This window comes from Bos grunniens, chromosome 29 (genome assembly GCF_055505025.1).
Source record: "Bos grunniens cultivar Pamir isolate PY7600 chromosome 29, Bosgru_T2T1.0, whole genome shotgun sequence".
In the NCBI taxonomy this organism is placed as follows: domain Eukaryota; kingdom Metazoa; phylum Chordata; class Mammalia; order Artiodactyla; family Bovidae; genus Bos; species Bos grunniens.
Window position 1 is genome coordinate 21,320,676 of NC_141193.1, and position 19,465 is coordinate 21,340,140.

Sequence of the window (19,465 nt, forward strand, 5' to 3'; positions counted from 1 at the left end):
GCCATGCCAGGGGATCTTCCCAACCCAGGGATCGAACTCACATCTCTCATGTCTCCTGCAATGGCAGAGGGGTTCTTTACCACTGGCGCCACCTGGGAAGCCTAATTATACATATAGATGTATATATACACACACACACATATATACCCTCTTTCTTGGATTTTCTTCCCATTTAGGTCACCACACAGCACTGAGTAGAGTTCCCTGTGCTGTAGGTTCTCTTTAATGGTCTGTTTCATACACAGCGTGTAGGTGTCAATCCCAATCTCCCAACCCATCCCACCTGCCCTTTCCCCACTTGGTGCCCACACATTTGTTCTCTGTCTGCCACAGAGCCTCTTGAGGACGTGGATTTGCTGGATGGGAGACTGTAGCAAAACCAACCATATCAGTTCTGCTTTCTATTTATGGGACCAACCCAGACCCGCTTGAGTCCCTCGGGCATCGTTGAACTGGCTCAGGATGGACTCCGTGATGCTGTGAAAGGGCTCTCTGTGTAAGGGCAGAGCACACAGAGACAGCATCCCACACGGGAGCAGCCAGGCTGCACTGAGGCTAGGAGAGCAAGGTGAGGGTAGCCAGGCCCTCAGCGGCCTGAGCCAGAGCCCTGGCTCCCCCACTCATAAGCTGTGCGACTTGTCCCAGGTGGTCTGCCAGGCTATGCCTTGGCTTCCCCATCTGTAAAATAAGGATGCTACGAGGCCCACTGGCAGGAGATCACTGTAAGATTTAAACCAGTATATAAGCAACCCCTCCACCACGCCAGACTTCCCCCCCAGACTCAGGTCTGTGGAGCAGGCGAAGCCCAAACTCAAGTTAAGGTCAACGCCAGCTGGGGAGCCTTGGGGAACGCTGCGAGGCAGATATGGGCCTGAGAAGGGCGTCCACGCCATCCTGGGGCCATCTGCACAGGAGCCAAGCTGGAAAGGGAAAAGTCCCTTTCTCCTTGGGACAAAACACCTCCAAGGTGGCCTGAGGGATGTCCCCCCGCACCTGTCCCCAGAGTCCCACATGCCCCCACACCTGCCCTTGACACACCATTGCACGTCAGTGACCTGCTGTGAACACACACACAGGCACAGACACATAGAACACACACAGACACACAGGCACACACACAAGCAGACACAGGCGCATGTGCACACACACAGGCACACACAGGCACACACACAGGCACACACACAGGCACACACACAGGCGCACACACAAGCAGACACAGGCGCATGTGCACACACACAGGCGCACACGTGCACACACACAGGCACACACACAAGCAGACACAGGTGCATGTACTCACACACAGGCGCACACATGCACACACACAGACACACACACAGTCGCACACACAAGCAGACACAGGCACATGTGCACACACACAGGCGCACACACGCACACACACAGACACACGCACACCCTCTGCTGCATGGAGCTGCTGTCCGCGCCCTCCTGCTCTCTCACCCCATCCCCCTGCTTGGCACACATCCTGTGACTCATTTGTTTGCTCGGGGTTAATGAACATCCGTCTCCTCCACAGCAGCTCCTCACTGATGAGACGGCTCAGTCCCTTTCAGGGTTTAATCGGAAGGAAACAAGAGTGCACACCCTGCCTAATTTGAGGGGGAGGCAAGTGGCTTTGCTTGATGTTGTCCCTGCAGCATCTGTGTCCCTGCCCCCACCCCTCCTCCCGGGCCCTGCCCGTCCCGGCCTCTCACCTCTCCTCGTCCCCCCTGTGCTGTCGTTGCTTTGCGGGGAGGTGCTGACCTCCGTCTTGGGAGCCGAGGCTGGGGTGCAGAACAAGGAGGCAGCAGAACGAGAGGTTGAAACAGTGACCTCACGTCAGCTGCTGCTCTGTGTCCACGTGGACTGGCTTACTGGGCAGACAGTGATCCTATGGGCAGCTAACAAGGGCTGAGTCCCTGTGCAGTACTGAGCTCTGGGACGAGGCGCTCCTGTTCACGCGGGTCATCAGCACCCGGCCCTGTGAAACAGAGACTGTCATATCTACGCCATCCACGCTATCTTGCCCAGAGAATGAAGTACCTGCCCACCATCAGGCAGCCAGGAGCTGAGCGAGGCACCTGCCTCCCGTCTTTTCCCCGCTTATCAAGAGCTCCGGGGGAGAGGCACGCTTCCCTGGGTCCTGACCTTTGCAGGTCACAGGGGTCACGATTCCCTGAGTTCAGCTAGTCCAGGCACCCCCAGGCTTGGGGCAGGGATGGAGCTAAAACACAGCCTCCAGGCCTCTCTCCCCTGGTCCCTCTGCCTCCAACCTCCCAGGAAAAGTGTCTGGGCGATGGTGCCACCTCCATGGATGACATCCCTTAAAAAGACCCTATTTGCATCCGACCCAAATCTCCTTTAGGCAGACCTGACTGTAGTGGGGAGGATCCAAAGAGGAGGTAAAGACACCTGTACTGTGCGTGCACTTAGTCGCTCGATCCTGTCCAGATCTTTGCGACCCCATGGACTGTAGCCCGCCAGGCTCCTCTGCTCATGGGGATTCTCAGGCAAGAATACTGGAGTGGCTGCTATGCCCTCCTCCAGGGGATCTTCCAAACCCAGGGATCGAACCCAGGTCTCCCATGTTGCAGGCAGATTCTTTATCATTTGAGCCACTTAGGGAAGCCAAAAGACACTGACATTTAGCAAATTACATCTATCTAATAAACCCACATACAGGATTGCCAGAGAAAATACAGGATGCCCGGTTATATTTGAACCTCAAATAAACATACTAAAAATTATTTGTGGCTTATCTGAAATTCTAATTTATCTGGGTGCCCTGTACTTTTATGTACTAAATCTGGCAATCCCACGTCTCCTAGCTCCACTGCTTACTGGCTGTGTGATGCTGGGCAAGTGACCTGACCCCTCTGGGCCTGTTTCCGCATCTCTAAACTACACGTAAGTGCGTCGACCTGGTACAAAGCTTCCCAGGTGGTGCTACGTTAAAGAATTCACTTGCCAATGCAGGAGACGCAGAAGTCACGGGTTCGATCCTCGGGTCAGAAAGATCCCCTGGAGGAGGAAATGGCAACCCACTCCAGTATTCTTGCCTGGAAAATTCCAGGACAGAGCCTGGCGGGCTACAGTCCATGTGGGTTGCAAATAGTTAGACATGTCTGAGCGGCTGAACACATACACACACTTTGTATAGGGCTGTTGAAAGGATTAAATGATGGCTTTTGGACACTGGAAGAGTTCTGAAAGCGTTGTAAGCTCTGTGGAAATGTTAGCTATTATCTACATTATTACTATTCGTCATTGTTGTTGTTCTACTGGTATTACTATCAGTACATCCAAGGTTATAACCCAGGAGGTGGTATAAATGCAAAGATGCATTAAGACCCCTCCTCTTAGCTGTTGGGAACCTGGATCAGGTTCCACAGATCAACATCCCAGGAACTGCAGTGGGCGCCAGCTGGTGCTAAGGGAGCGTGGACATTTGCTTCCTGCTCAGTGGGGTCAGGCAAGGCACCAGACAACCAAGATGTATTGAGGCTTGCTCTGAGCTATACTCTTTCCTGAGTATAGGCGTAGAAAGGAGAATCCAGCAAGGACCATCCCTCAAAGAGCTCACAGCTGTGGGATGGCCAAGGGCACCAAGAGCCACATAAGCTCATGGAGGTAGCACATGGTCTTAGGGCTGGGGCTGAGCTTGAGAGAGGGCTTCCTGGAGGAGGTGATAGAAAATAATGACCAGGGCTTCCCTGGTGGTCCAATGGTTAAGATTCTGTGCTTCCAATGCGGGGGGTGTGGGATCAATTCCTGGTTGGGAAACTAAGATCCCACATGTTGCACGGTGTGGCCAAAAAAAAATAAAAAGAATGACCAAAGCTAACCAGGCAAAGGTGGCCTTTGGGCTGGAGAGAGAACAGGATCCCAGCCAGTTACATCTCAGGATGAAGACACTGTCAGCAGAGGGAACTTCACAAAGCATTGTAGTTGTAAAGGCCAGGGTATCCTTGCAGACAGGTGAACGGACCTGTCCAGCGAAAGCACAGGAGGAAGCTGAAGAGAGAAGGCCTAGCTGAAGAAAGCCTTGGCTGGGGTCCACGAGGAGGAACTGGGTTTTACCCTGGAGCAGCGGGAAGCTGTGGACACTGAGAAGCAGAGATGGAGCCAGTCACCGTCCATCAGGGAGGTAGAAAGGATTGGGGTGGAGCAGACAGATTCGCTGCTGAGGATCCAGTGCTGGGGTGACTTTAGGAGCCCAGAGCTCTGGGCAGTCTTTCAGGAACTCCCCAGACAGTAGGTTACTGCTGAGCGTATCGGTTAGTCTTTGCAAACGTAATGATTCTACGAGTCAGTGATATGGCCATGCCCAGCTGAGATGATCACACGGGGTCAGGAGGGCACACACATGCCCTTGCATCTTTCTAGTGTGATGGCCCCACTCTCGTGGGCACAGAGTCTGAGGGGACGGGAGAGGAGGGAGGGCCAAGCAGGCAGGGTAGCAGATCACCCCAGCACACAGGGGCTGGCCTCGAGTGAACAGACAAGAAGAGTTACTGGCTGGAGGAGGGAGAAGAGGTGGGAGATGGTAGAGCTGAAGGATCGTCAGCAACAGAAGACGGAGGACAGGCTGCAGTGTCATCACACCCGATGGCCCAGGTTCCAATTCCGTGCTGGATCCCAATGCACGTTCACATCTTTGAAAGTTCGCAACTGGAAGGTTCATACGTAGGGGACTCACCGTATCGTTTATTTATCCATTCACTGTCTAACTCTTCCACTGGGATATAAACTCCACTTAGGCAGGAGTTTTGCGTCCCTGCTGCTTCAAACAGGGCCAGGTACACAGTAGGTACTCAGTGTGGATTTTTCGAATGCCTGCTGGCCCTGAGAAGCTGACTTAAAAACGGGCGCATCTGTTGTCTTTACAGTCTGTGGTTCCGCACTTTGGCCATCAGGTGGCGCATCGATGTGCTCGAGGCCTCTGGATGCGGGGATCACACAGGGCCCAGAACCTGACAACGGGCAGGATGGGAAAAGTGAGCAAAGCGAGATGTGAATGGCAGAAACCTTCCTCCTCTCCCTTAGCGGACGTCTCTCCAGCACACACCGGGAGCCAGGCCTGTGCTCCATCGAGCCCTCTGAAGTCAGGCTAGGGGACGGGAATGTGGGGTCTGAATGCATTGAGATAAAGAGCCAGGACCCAGGCAGGAGGTTTGAGCAGAGCTCCGGTTTTACGGGCAGGTCTGTGTGCCGCTCTGATGCTGGTAGAGTGTACATATCATAGGGTCAGACAAACTTGCTTCTAAATTCCAGCCTTTACCTGCTGTGTTACTTAGCAAAGTCATTTGCTCTCTCTGAGCCCCCGTTTCCTAATCTATAAAGTGTAAGTCCTAATAGCAGCTGTTTAGAATGATGTGTGTGTGTGTTCAGTCGTGTCCGACTCTTTGCGACCCCATGTCCATGGGATTTCCCAGGCAAGAATACTGGTAGTGGGGTTGTCATTTCCTTCTCCAGTTCCGAAGGATATTTGGTTTTATTTCGAGAATAAAACAAGAGAGCCCTTGGCCCGGTGTCATCCGCAGAAACAAAACTAAATATTGTTCTCAGAAACTGGACCTCTGTCCATGGGATTTCCCAGGCAAGAATACTGGTAGTGGGGTTGTCATTTCCTTCTCCAGTTCTGAAGGATACTTGGTTTTATTTCGAGAGTAAAACAAGAGAGCCCGTGGCCCGGTGTCATCCGCAAAAACAAAACTAAATATTGTTTTCAAAAACTGGACCTGATCTTCAATATTTATCTAGCCCTATCAAGCTACACCTTCATTCTTCGTAGCATAAAAGTAATCCTATAACAACCTGCAGGTATCTTGATTGCCTCACTTTCCAGATAAGAGGGCGAAGGTTGTCAAACTGTATAACTCTATGCACACATCGCACCGCTTATGAAGCGGTGGCCTCGAGCCAGGTTCTGCTCAGCAAACGTGCGTGAAACCACCCTGGAGCAGCAGGTGCTCTGCCAGGTGACGAGGACCAGGATGAAGGAGGCTGCAGTCTAGGGAGAGACAAACACATCTGGATCATTTCCATAGAAGAGGTGGGATACTGAGAATGATATCCAGGATGCTATGGGATCATAGACAACAGTTACTTGGTCCAACCAGGAAACGCAGAAAGAGATGGACCGGGCCCTCCACGCATCGTACTCATTCATGTCTGACTCTGCAACCCCATGGACTGTAGCCCACCAGGCTCCTCTGTCCATGGGATTCTCCTGGCAAGAATTCTGGAGTGGGTCGGCTATCCCCTCCCCCAGGGGATCTTCTCTATGGACTCAGTAACCCCTTAGCTAAATCTGCAAGGCTGAGTAAGACTGATCCAGGAAAAGAAGGAACTCCAGCATCTCAAGTTAAAGAACTGCTGTGGGAAGGAACTTGCTAGGTAACACATTCACGCGGGGGTCTACGCACTGGTCAGAAAGTTCGTTTGAGTTTTTCATACGATGTTATAGAAAAACCTGAATCAACACAATATCTTTAAATCCAGTGTTTAGTGAGCAGGACCGGCTTCCCAGGAGTCGCTAGTAGTAAAGAACCCGCCTGCCAATGCAGGAGATGCAAGAGATGTGGGTTCCATCCCTGGGTCAGGAAGATCCCCTGGAGGAAGGCATGAAAACCCACTCTAGTATTCTTGCCTGGAGAATCCCATGGACAGAGGATCCCGGAGGGCTACAGTCCATGGGGTCGCAGAGTCAGACACGACTGAGCAACCGGTCATGCATGTGCCCTCTGGCCTCTCTGCTCGAGTCCCCCTTGTCCTGGGCAGCACAGCTGGGAGAAGGTCCTCGGGGGCTCCCTCCTACACAGGCAGATGCAAGCAGTACCGCCCACAGGGCGGGTGGCCAGAGAGGGGCAGAGGAAGCAGGAAGGCCCCCAGCCGCCTGCCAGAGTCCTGGAAGACAGGTGAATGAATGGCAAAGAGCCAGCCCAGGACTGCGAAATTCATACGATGTGTCTGTTCCGTAAGCAGCGCCCGGGAGCCAGCCCCCGTCCCAGGCAGGGAATGACCCCCGGGGCTGACTTTCAGCTCTGGGCACCAGCTTGGCCTGAGTTCCATCAGGTCCTCTCAGGCCTCAGTCACCCAACAGTTAATGCGTTTTTCCTGACTGACAACAAGCTCAACACTACAACAGTCAACTATTTTTATCTCCGGATTAATCACAAAAGGCTAACGCTTCCACCTTCCCTGTGATTAAAAATTAGGAGACCAAGCTCTACAGTGGCTCAGGATAATAACCAATCCTGGGAGGAGGGGGGGTGGATGAATAATGCATCTCCAGGCTCCAGGCTCCGGCTGCTCGAGACTTTCTCCCTGCCTGGTCCCCCAGCTCCGGGCCGGGCCTGAATGGGGAGGTAATGAGAGGTCCCCTCCCGTCGGGAGCCCCAGCTGCCAAGAAGGACTGTTGATTTCTATTCAGCCCGCTGCCCCCAAGCCTCCCCTCCTCATCCCCCACCACCCTCACCCACCCCAGCCCCATCCGCACCCCCTCCTACCCCATCTGGTGTGCACCGAGGCGAAGGCCGATCAATAATGCATGGTTACATGAATAACCGGCATGATAACCACTTATTCGGGAAGATGTAATCAGGGCCCATTCTGAGGGTGTGTGTGTGTGCGTGTGTATGTGTGCACAAGCGTGCCTACGCACTCACACCACACAGTCCCACTCCCCTCTCCCCTCCTCTAACCCGATATTATAAACACAGCATGAAGGAAGGGTCCAGCCTCGCTGTGCTTGCTTTTTAGAAAGGCCTCCTTGCTCTCCATGCCCTGATCACAGGCTGGTTCACTGAGCAAAGGCCCAGAGACAGCCTGTTCTCAAACCTGGCCTCACAGCAGAACCCGCTGGGAGCATTTATTTTTGGTTTTGGTCGCACCACATGGCTTGTGGGATCTTAGTTCTCTGACCGGGGATTGAACCAATGACCCTATGGTGGAAGCATGGAGTCCTAACCACTGGACCACCTGGGACTTCCCTTCTCTGGGAGCTTTAAAAAGCCCCAGCGCTCTGGTCCACCTCCTGAGATGGGGATGCAGCTGCTCAGGGTGCAGCCTGGCGACAGGACATTAAATACCTCTCTGGGAATATTGTAAACTGCAGTGAGAACCGCTGTCTTGGGCCCAAGGCCAGTCAGTGCTGAGGAACGTTCGAGATCCCCTGGTGTACTTTCACATTAGATGGCTGAGGAAACAAAACCGGACAGGGGCTGCCTCGCCACTTCAGCCTCTGATTTAGGGCAATTTCCACAATCACGCCCCCTCGACTCAACCCCGGGGAGGCCTTGGAAACTGCACGGCCAGGTGTCGATGCTGTTACCAAAGCTCCGGGTGGTCGTTTCCAGTTTCCCTGGCCCTCAGCGAGCTCAGTCTGAGTACCTCCATCCTGGGCGGCTGGAGGGGAGGCAACAGAGAGGGGAAGCAGGAGGCCAGCCCTGCTGTAAGGGTGGCCCGAAGCACAGAGATAAAATCCTCTCACACACACTGTCACATCCACCCCCCATTTACCACAAGCCCTCATCCGCCTCCCTGTGGCTCTCTGGCCCCAGAGCATCACCAAGGCCTCCAGCACTAATGAGGGGGTAAGGGGAGCGTGGGGTGGGGGGCTGGCCTCATCGTCCAGCCCACACCCACCATCTGCTTGCACCCAGGCCCCCTGGGAGGCTGGGCAGGGTTGAATGAGGCCATCTTCCTCCCTGGGCCAGGATCACAGTAGAGGCCCGAGGCTGATGAAAGCAGCTTGGAAGCCCGAAGGGTTTTTTCCCCTCAGCAATAGAAACTTGAGAGTTGGCACCAGCCAGGCCGTGGTTCTGAACCAGGCTTCCTGGAGGCCGGGAAGGGAGAGGCAGGGGCACTGACTCAAGGCATGCATCTCAGGATACTTACCTGCCCCAGAGCCTCCTGGAAAGAAGGGGAAAGTGTTAGTCACTCAGTCACGTCCGACCCTTTGCAACCCCATGGACTGTGCCCACCAGGCTCCTCTGTCCATGGGATTGTCCAAGCAAGAATACTGGAGTAGGTTGCCATTTCCTTGTCCAGGGGATCTTCCCGACCCAGGGATCGAACCCAGTTCTCCTGCATTGCGGGCAGATTCTTAACTGTCTGAGCCACCAGGAGTTTCTTTCTTTCTGTCTTTTTAAAGATTGATTTATTTATGGCTGTGCTGGGTCTTCGTTGCTAAGCACAGGCTTTCTCTAGTTGTGGCCTGCTGCCTAAGCCCAGAGGTGCAGAAGCTCACTTGGGGCCCGAGTGGGAGGATGGACTTCCTCTGGTGACTGGACAAAAAGGCCTTTTGCATGAAGACCTCAGCCCTCACCTGACGACCCCGTCATCCATTCACTGAGCAAACACACAGCTCAGCCCTCCTCAGGCCTCCAGAATTGACTGATCAGCCCCTCCCCAGGGACCCATCAGCTGGTCTCCAGGGAGCACCCTGCCCCTTCTGGTTTGTCCAGGAAGGAGAGGCAGGGCGCAGCAGGGGCCTGAGACCCTCGAGCATCCACAAGCACGAACCTCAGAAGAGGCTCTGTGACCTTAGGCCAGTCACTTAACTTCTCTGGGCCCCTTCTCCAAACAGTAGTCACCCATCACTATCAGTGCCCACGCAGCGTCCCATGGTTGTCATGGGGGTCAGAGACATGACTGCACTTTAGCAAAGGTTTATGGAGCTTGCGCCAGGCACCGGGCCCTGAGCTGGGCTCCGTGGGAGGCGACACTCTCCTCCTGGCAGCCCCCATCTCTCAGCGGGGACTGTACTGCCATGAAATAGAGAGGAAGGACCAAGCAGGAGAGATTCATTCCAGCTCTGGGAGGAGGGAGTTGGAGCCGCTCTGGGAGAATCAGGTCCAAAGGCGATGCCCAGGGTTGCACAGCTCTCTGGAATGCTGTCTCAGCCTCGAAAGCTTGCCTGTCACCTGTCCCCTGCGAGGGAAGCGGCCAGCCTGGTGCTCCAAGTCTCAGGGGACCTGCTTCCAGCCCTGGCCCCCTCCACTCAATCGCTGTGTGACCTTGAGCAAGTCACTTAATCCCGCTGAGCCTCTGTTTCCGGATCTGGGTAATTGGGATAATGATGTTTACCTCACAAGACTGCGGTGAGGATTAAATCAGATGACAGATGTGACAGGGCTTTGTTTTCAAAGAGAGAAGTTAGAAAGAAGGATAGGATCCAGGCAGCAGTGGCACGCTCTCCGATCTGCAAATCGCAGCTAATGACGCCTGCCCTGTCCCCTCGCAGGCTGCCGCGCGGAATGAGATGATGACATGAGCGTCCTCTGCAAATAAACATGCGACGCCTGTGTCGGGATTACTGCTGTCGTCGCTGTTATTGTTATAGTACAAGAGGATTATACATTTTATTAAAGGATGATAATTACTGTTTGTCAGCGGCTCCATAAAATCCACTCAGCCTTGCCCGAGAGGAGGGGTGCCCTCAGCCTGACCTCTCCCCTCTCTCTCCCCCCACAGTGCCGCCCGACGACCCGGTGATCCTCGGGGGGCCTGTGATCAGCCTGCGGGCTGGGGACCCCCTCAACCTCACCTGCCATGCAGACAACGCCAAGCCTGCTGCCTCCATCATCTGGCTGAGGAAGGGAGAGGTGATCAACGGGGCCACCTACTCCAAGGTGAGGCGGGGTTGGGGGGATGTGGAGGAGGGGAGGAAGCGGGGCTGGGGGCAGGGCACAGCTTGCCCCATCTCTTTGCAGCTCTTGGCTCTGCCTGGATGACTTTGTATCGCCTTTGGCTCCTAGCTCTTTGTCTCTTTGTGTCTTTCTTTTTCTCTCTCTCTGTCACTTTTTCTCTAAAGTGCTCTGGCTCTATTTATCCGGTCTTTTCTGTCTCTCCTCCTCTTCCTCTCTTTCCTGGGGGAATTGCTGGGTGTGGTGACAACCCTAAGAATGGAGTATGGTCAGAGGAAACAACTCAGGGACAGAGGTGGACAGAGCCGAGGGTTGCCAGATAAAATACAGGACGTACAGTTAAAAGTGAATCTCAGGTTTGTTGTTGAGTGGCTTGGTCGTGTCTGACTCTGCAACCCCATGGACTGCAGCACACCAGGCTTCCCTGTCCTTCACTATCTCCCTGAGTTTGCTCAAACTCGTGTCCATTAAGTCGATGATGCCACCCAACCATCTCATCCTGTCGCCCCTTCTCCTTCTGCCCTCAATCTTTCCCAGGCTCAGGGTCTTTTCCAACGAGTCGTTTCTTCGCATCAGGTGGCCAAAGGATTGGAGCTTCAGCATCAGTCCTTCTAATGAATATTCAGGGTTGATTTCCTTTAGGATTGACTGGTTTGATCTCCTTGCAGTCCAAGGGAATCTCAAGAGTCTTTTCCAGTACCACAGTTCAAAAGCATCAATTCTAAACAACAAATAACTTTTCAGTGTAAGTATGTTCCAAATATTGCATGGGCCATACTTATACTAAAGATTATTCATTGTTTAACCAAAATTCAAATTTAACTGATGTCTGTATTCTCATTTGCTCAATCTGCCCACCTTCCCAGTGCTGCCAGCTGAAGCCGTTTAGGTGTTTCCCGTCCCAGGTACCTGGCTCAGGGGGCAAGGAGGGCTGCATGCAGCCCATAACCCCTTACCAGCCCTGCACCTGCTGTACCCACCTGCTGGGGTGCTTTTCTCTAGTTCACACAAGGTGCTGTGAGCTGAAGGGCTTCCCAGGTAGCGCTCACGGCAAAGAACGTGCCTGCCAAAGCAGGAGACGTAAGAGACACGGGTTGGATCCTTGAGTCAGGAAGATCCCCTGGAGGAGGGCACAGCAACCCACTCTAGTGTTCTTATCTGAAGAATCCCATGGACAGAGGACCCTGGTGGGCTACAGTCCACAGGATCACACAGAGTCAGACATGACTAAGGTGACTTAGCACATATGGAACCTAAACTGCCTCCATAAAGGCCCCATGTCCAAATATGCTCCAGCGAAGTTAGGGCTCCACCCTATGAAATCTAGGAGGACTATATATATATACATATACATTACAGACGGGGAAACGAAGGCAGAAAGCTGACGTTACTACGACATGTGATAGAGCTCGGGTGTGAACCAGGTGTGTAGGACCCCAAGGCTCTACGATGACACTAACACTCTCACCCAGGAAATGTGCTGTGCAGATCCAGTGAGGGAAGGCAGTGATCCTAACAGCTTCCCTCTGCTCATTCATGACCATCCTTTGAGGCAGATGCCATTGCTCCCATTGTACAGATGGGGACCGTGAGGCACAGCAATATACATATATATATTTCAGGGGCCTGGCAGCTCTGACAAGCTATAGACCTGTGACTTGGGCTTACAGAGAAGGATGGATGACCCAGCAGCTCCCATGGACTCAGCCCTGGGGGCTGTCAGAGCCCAGCCCTCTGTGGCTCCCTCTCCCCCAGGACTGACCTCGGCAATTGTGATGTCCCAAAGGCAGAGCAACCCCAGACTGTTGTGCAAGAGAAGAGGCTGGGGGCATGAGCAGCTGAGACAGAGACAGAGAGAGAGGGAGAGAGAGAAGCCGAGAGGACACGCAGTTGCAACAGTCAAGTAGGAGTCACGGTCTACAGGAAAAACCCCACGGGGCCACCCTGACAGCCCTCGAGGCGGAAGCCTCAGCATCTGTCACATGGTACGTGTTTAAGCCACTGAGCCTGGCAGCTGAGAAGCCGGCATCCAGGCTCCACCACCGTCTAGCTCTGTGGCCATGGGCAAGCTAGCTAACCTTGCTGTGCCTCAGGGTTCCCATCTGTACAATGGGACCAATGGCTCCTGCCTCAGAGGATGGTCATGAATGAGCAGAGGGAAGCATGGCTGTTAGGATCACTGCCTTCCCTCATTGGATCTGCTCGGCACATTTCCTGGGTGAGAGTGTTAGTGTCATCGTAGAGCAGGCCTTGGGGGTCCTACAAACCTGGTTCACACCTGAGCTCCACCACATGTTATGGTAACATCAGATCTCTGCCTCAATTTCCCCATCTGCAAAATGGGATGATGATAATAGGTATTATGACAATTGCTGCGAGACTTAAGAAGAATAATGCATTTGAACACCACAGCAGAGCACAGCCCTGTTCGCTGCAACTAGAGAAAGCCCCGTGCACAGCAATGAAGACCCAGCACAGCCAAAAATAAAAAAAGAGAATAGTGCATTGAAAGTAAGGGCTTTGTAAACATTCGCTAGCATCCTTGGCTCCTTCCTCCCAGAGCCCTGTTTCCCCAACCCTGCTCTCCCCCCACAGAGGTTGCTCAGAAGGCCAGGTTTTGTTTCGCTGCTCCACCGTGTGACCTGCAGGGGAAGGGTGCTCCACCAGCCCCCACCCCCCACCCAGCACAGGCTGGGGTGCCTCTCCCTGAACCCAGGGCGGCCAGAGCCCTCGTGGCCCAGGTGCCTGGGTGAGCGCTCGCGGCTCCCAGCGGGTTTCTGGCTGCAGAAGCATGGGAACTGACGAAAAGCCATCTCTCCAAGTCCTCTCTTCCTGGACACCCAGCCTCAGGCCGTCTTCGCTGGGACTGGCACCAGAATGGAGGCCACATGGTGGTCATCTGGAAGGCAGACCCGGGGAGGCAGGACAGGCTGTGGAAGAGGAAGGAAGCCAGCTTGTGCTGAGACCAGAGGAAAACCTTCCCTGGGAGCCAGGTTCCTGCTCCATCTGCTGCTCCCCAGCAGCCGCAGCCAGGTGGAAGGAGGAGGCCTTAACCCTGAAACGGTGGACAGGGGGAGGGTCGCTTGACCTTGGATGTCCACAGTCGTGTACGTGTCTGCCTTGAAGCCCCTGACCTTCCAGCCCTGCACTTCTGCTACTTCCAACTTGAGACTGCTGCCTGCCCCAGGGGTGCCCACCCACCACCACCAGGACCACAAGACTTATTAGAGCCCAAGCTACGTACGAGTTCTCTGGCACAGCACCTCTCAGAGCCCTCCCTGCGGCTCAGCTCTGCACTCTGTCCCCACCGGTCCCCGTAGCATCCCATCTGTTCATCTCAGGCACCTGGAGCCTCCACCCAATGTCCAGCTGCCACTCATCCTGGCCTTTGTGAGGAGCATCCCTCCTGCCCCCAGGACACAAAACTAGGGGTCAGTCCGTGAGGACACAGTGTCTGGGGACGCAAAGCATGGCCCAAATCGCCACCTTCTCTGACAGCCCTTAGTGATAACAGGCCCCAGGGATTCCCCAGGCAGCCTTAAAAGGGGAAGCAAAGAGAGATGATAAAAAAAAAAAAAAGAAAAGAAAAATTAAGGGACACAGCAGGTGGTGAGTGAGGTGAGTGAGGAAGGAGAGGAGGCCTTGTTGCCAGGCAATCAGGCCCGCAAGCCCTTTCCAGGTTGTTTGCATATCAATGAACATCCCAGATTTAGCACCAAGCTGGGGGCACCCGCTAAGTACCCTCCAAATCTCCTTCCTCCCTCACCAGTGGTCACCGCTGGCCTTGGAGAGCTCGGCCTGGCTCTCCACTGCCCAGCTGAAGCCTTGGGGGCAGCGGCCCACACTGGACAACCTTACACAGGGTGCAGTCTTCCTCCCCCAGAAAGCCCAAGGCTTCTCACCTGCCCCTCGCCACCGCCAACTACCACTGCTGATTGAATGCCAAGTGCCTGCCATTGGTGACGGGGGTGCAGAGAAGGAAGCAGCACGGGATAGGCAGGGTCCAGAGATGAGCCCTAAGCCACTGGGACAGTGGGGAAGGCTCTATGGATGCTAGTGGGTCAGCAGTCAGGGGACACACACCCAGGAAGACCCCTGCCCTGGCATGTTCACCCCTGAGCAGGTGAGGTATATACGCCCACTCCTGGTCCATATCTGCAGACACAGGTGGGACCCACAGGAGAGGCCATCAGGGTCACACTTGTGCCCACCAAGCTGCAGGGAGCACTGCCCCAGGCCTTGGAGGTGGTGGCCCCAGAAATGAGCGACTCACCACTAATAACCCACTTACCCTCTGGCTGAGGGTGAGCTAATGACAGTTTCACAAGCAGGAGGTGGGGGTGTTGGGGCCCTGTGTGTCCCCAGAGCCAAGTTCAAGAGAGGGAAGCAGGAGAAGGGGCAGGAGGACAGGCAAAGAGGGGCTGTGACAAGAATCAGCAAATCAGAGAGTGTCTACCTGGCCTGGACGCGGGAGGTCCCAGGGCTTCATTTGCATGTGAGAATGGGGGAGGTTGACAAGCCAGGCATGAAGGAAAAGAAAATAGAAAGCAGAGGCAAGGAGATGCGGAAGTAACAAGGGAGGGAGGAAAAATCAGGGTGAGAAGACCCAGGCCCCTTCTTTGCCCCAAGCTCGGCTCCCTCCTACCATGAAGGCTTTATGGACCACCCCCCACCGGAGCTAGGAGGGGCCCTCCCCTGGGGAGCGGGCGCTGTGCCCTCCCCTGGTTTAATAAACACATCTCCCCATCTCTAATTAGGTGGAACAAACAACTTGAGCCAGAATTTTTATTTCCCAGAAAAGCACACGCCCGGACACAGTAAATATGTCATTAATCATCCTTCCGGGCGAGGAGCACCCTGGGTGCGGGGAGCGGGCAGCAGTCAGGGGCCTAATTAGGAACTCGAGCCCTTGACTCCCCTCCTACTGGCACCCAGATGGCCCTGCTCCCCAGCACCCCATAAGCAGATCAATCCGAGGGTACCCCGGCAGACTGAAATTTATGTAAATGTCCCTGTTAGCACAACGGAAAGTAAAGAAAAGAAAAGCGGGAAAGAACAAAAGCATCTTCCTCCCCACCTCTCCTACCCCAACCCCGCGGTCTTATTTTCATCCAGCAAATTGTGCTTATTATCGCTTGGCTATTTATAGACGCGTGAGGTCTGCTGAAGAGCCAGGAGCCCGCCGGTTACTATGGTGCAGGGGAGAGGTTCCGGCTGGGCCGGTTGACGCCACGCCCACTCTGACCCCACCCCTGGGGCCAGCCTCCAGATTAGCACCCCGGCCCTGAGGCTGAGCTCCAGACGCTCAGCCCTCGGGCTTCTGGGACTGACCGTGACACCCTCCTCCAGCCTCTCTCCCAGATCCCTCTGCAGCAGGGCTGAGACCACCACCCCACGTCCCAGGAAGGAAGATGGATGAGAGCAGGCCTGGGCCCCAGCGGTTTCCTCGAGCAAAGGAGAAAAGTCGCGGGACTGCTGCCCTGTCCTGTGGTGTCTCCACATCTGAGTCTGGCTTTGTCTACAGCGGGAGGCTGTATCCTAGATGGAGGCTCCGAGCCTGTTCTAGTGCAGGCCACGGAACTGAGGACCCAGAGTCGGGGTCCAGCTGCCTGTGGTAGTCAGTGCTTAGTCGCTCAGTCATGTCCGACTCTTTGTCACCCCGTGGACTATAGCCCACCAGCCTCCTCTGTCCATGGGATTCTCCAGGCAAGAATACTAGAGTGGGTTGCCATGCCCTCCACCGGAGGATCTTCCCAACCCAGGGATGAGGTCTCCCGCATTGCAGACAGATTCTTTACCATCTGAGCCACCAGGGAAGCCCAAGAATACTGGAGTGGGTAGCCTATCCCTTCTCCAGAAGATTTTATCAAACCAGGGTCTCCTGCATTGCAGGCGGATTCTTTACCAGCTGAGCCACTAGGGAAGCCCTCAGCTGCCTACATGTCTCTACTAAAGGGAGGCTACTTAATCCACTAACTGTTGCCGTCTCAAAGAGGGGATCACACCACCCTGCTGGCTTACAGGTCCCCAGGAAGCTGCAGTGGGGAGGTCGTGGCTCAGAGCTCACCATTTTCCTATGCAAATCCCTGCCCTGCCCAGCAAGTTCCTGACTCACTCCAAACTCAGTTTTCTCTCCAGTTATTTGGGAGACAAGGCTCCCTTCCTTCCAGGGTCCTGCAAGGATCAGAGACAATGTTGTGGTTATTTTCAGGGAGGTTTTGAGGAAATAGAGTCTATCCATCTCTTCCTCAGCTCCAATAATGCGGAAAATAAGATCAAGTTCCTTCCTGGAGTGTACTGAGCAAGTCCAGCCCCCAACCCAAACCAAAATGGCCCTCCTGCCCACTGCACCTCCCCAGTGGGCACCCACCTTTGTGGGCCACCAGGGAGTCAAGGGTGCAGGGTACCAAACTGATGGGGCAGTAGCTGGATGCGGTCTCAGCTGGGGGAGTGGGTACCTGCAATGAAGGAGAACAGCTGCCATGAGGAATCAGCACGTGGTCAAGAGGAAGACAGGGGACCTTTAGGCCTGCGTTAGTCTCTAGGGCTGCTGTAACCAAGTACTACAACTTGGTTCTTCAGACAACCAAAATCTATTGGCTCACCCTTGTAAAGGCAAAAATGCTGAAGTCAAGGCGTGGGCAGAGTTGTGCTTCTTCCAAAGGCCCCAGGGAGAATCTTCTAGCCTCTTCTAGTTCCTAGGGGCTCCTGGCTTTACTGAGCTTGTGGCAGCATCATTCCAGTTTCTGCCTCCTCCTTCCTACAGCCTCCTTCCTTGTGTCTCCTTGTCTTTTCTTCTTTTTTACAAGGACACCCATCATTGGATTTAAAGCCCACGCTACATCCAGGGTGATCTTGTCTCAAGATCCTTAACTAATGACTAATTACTTAACTAAATTGTGAAGGCCCTGTTTCCAAATAATTTCACATTCTGAGGTTCAGGGTGGACATGAATTTGGGTGGTTGCTCTTCAATACACTCCAGGATCCTGTTACTTACATCGCCACCACCAACTCAAAGTGAGTTTAATCAAGTTCCATAGCCTCTCTTGATCACACCTGTTTTCTCAACTGCTAAATGAAAGACGATGGCACCTGTCATGTCTGTGGCTTAGTCTGAGCTCCAATGAGGTCTGGTAGTGAAATGATTGAAAAGTTGAGAGAGTTTATACAGGTAAAGTAATGAAATGGTCAGTGTGCGCTGATTCTTCATGCATCTCCACCCTAGCCCTGCCTTTACCCCCACTCCCCAAGCTGTGCACCCTTCTGCAGCCAGCATCATTCCCAGGGCCACAGCACCTGACTGTTATCCCCATCTCAGCACTCCCTACAGACACAGAGACACCCTCAGACCAGAGGTAGAATAGTTACAAGTTCATTTCTACATAGCACCGGCAGCCTGGTTTCCACTGGGCCCAAGCTGGTTTCTTTTGTGTCTGGGTGGGCAAGTCACTTTCCAGTTCCTTTTTCTTCCTGAAGCCTGGCGCTCAGCCAGGCCAGGGAGCCAAGGGTGACCTGTGGCTCTGCATGGAGATGGGCGCCCCCGGGTGTCCTGAGCTGACCTACCTCTATCCACAGAGCTCCTTTCTCCTCTCCGAGGCTGGCGCGTGTCCTGCCCCACATGCCCAGCTGTCCCAGTGATGAGTGACCTGGGGCCTTCTTTCTCCCCACCCGACCCATAGACCCTTCTCCGAGATGGCAAGCGTGAGAGCATTGTGAGCACCCTCTTCATTTCCCCCGGCGATGTGGAGAACGGGCAGAGCATCGTATGCCGAGCCACCAACAAAGCCATCCCCGGAGGGAAGGAGACCTCAGTCACCATCGACATCCAGCGTGAGTACTGACCTGGCTGGGGGCAGGGACCACCCGGCACTCCTGCCCGGAGCACAGGTGGGTGGAAGTAGCCAGGCCGGGGCCAGACCCCTGCAGGACGGCTGGAGGCAGGACCTGGATCCGCCAGTCCTAGGGGCTAGAGGGTTTGTCTGGCACCCAAGGACCGTTTTGTCCTTCTTACCGTCACAGGTGAGGGTGACAATCCCCTTATAAACATCACTGGGGGTTCCCTGGCAGTCCAGTGGTTAAGACTCCACTTCCACTACAGGAGGCACAGGTTCGATCCTTGGTTTTGCATTCACCTTCTTCACCAGCTATTAAAACCCCTCCACCTCCATCCACACCAAGCAGAGGGCTCTTCCATTCCCCATCCAATGAGAGCCAGGATCTCCAGGGCTCTGGACCAAGAACCAGGGTCATGGGAGGGAGGCTCTCGCTTTAAAGGTTGTGTAAGTCCAAGGTCACCCTGGGAGGAGTGTCTCCCTCCCCTGCCCCAGTCTAGGCCCCACTGTCCACACCCACCTGCTTCTTACCTGTAGCAGATATGGCATCAAGCTGCAGGCCCAAGTATGGAAAGAAAGCAAGATGTTGGGGGGATGGGGTAGTCTACAGCCCAGAAAGGCTCTACCACCCATGAGCTGTGTGGGCCTGAGCTGGTCATGTCATCCTGGGGACGCTGGTTCCTAGTCTCATTTGACTGAGTGACATCCAAGGTCTCTTCTTGCCCTGGGATTGACCATGAATCAGAGGTCTCTCCAGACACAAGCCAAATCTGGGAGGAATGAGGGAGAGAGCCATAGACATCCAAGCCTCCTGTACCAGGCTGCCTGTCGTGGCCACTGTGCAGCCCCTCTGTCCTCTCCCCCCACCCCCACCCAGCTGGTCAGGAGGCCTGTGCCAGCCACAGAACCCCCACAGAAGAAACCACCGGGTCGGCGCTTGGGGCCTGGCAGGAGAGCCTTGGGGGGAGGTATGTTTCTGCAT

General features: G+C 54.5%; 2 protein-coding genes across 10 annotated transcripts in view; one reads left to right on the plus strand and one right to left on the minus strand.

Annotated features, from left to right (window-relative positions):
- KIRREL3 (kirre like nephrin family adhesion molecule 3) overlaps window positions 1–19,465 on the plus strand; it is a 604,223-nt gene that overhangs the window by 550,789 nt on the left and 33,969 nt on the right. For all 3 annotated transcript variants that reach the window (XM_086383694.1, XM_086383695.1, XM_086383700.1), the window contains exons 5-6: window positions 10,477–10,634; window positions 18,331–18,481. In XM_086383694.1, coding sequence (XP_086239820.1) covers window positions 10,477–10,634; window positions 18,331–18,481 — 309 coding nt within the window. The remainder of the gene's footprint in view (window positions 1–10,476; window positions 10,635–18,330; window positions 18,482–19,465) is intronic.
- Window positions 1–19,465, minus strand: part of ST3GAL4 (ST3 beta-galactoside alpha-2,3-sialyltransferase 4) — a 111,079-nt gene that overhangs the window by 790 nt on the left and 90,824 nt on the right. The window lies entirely within an intron of this gene.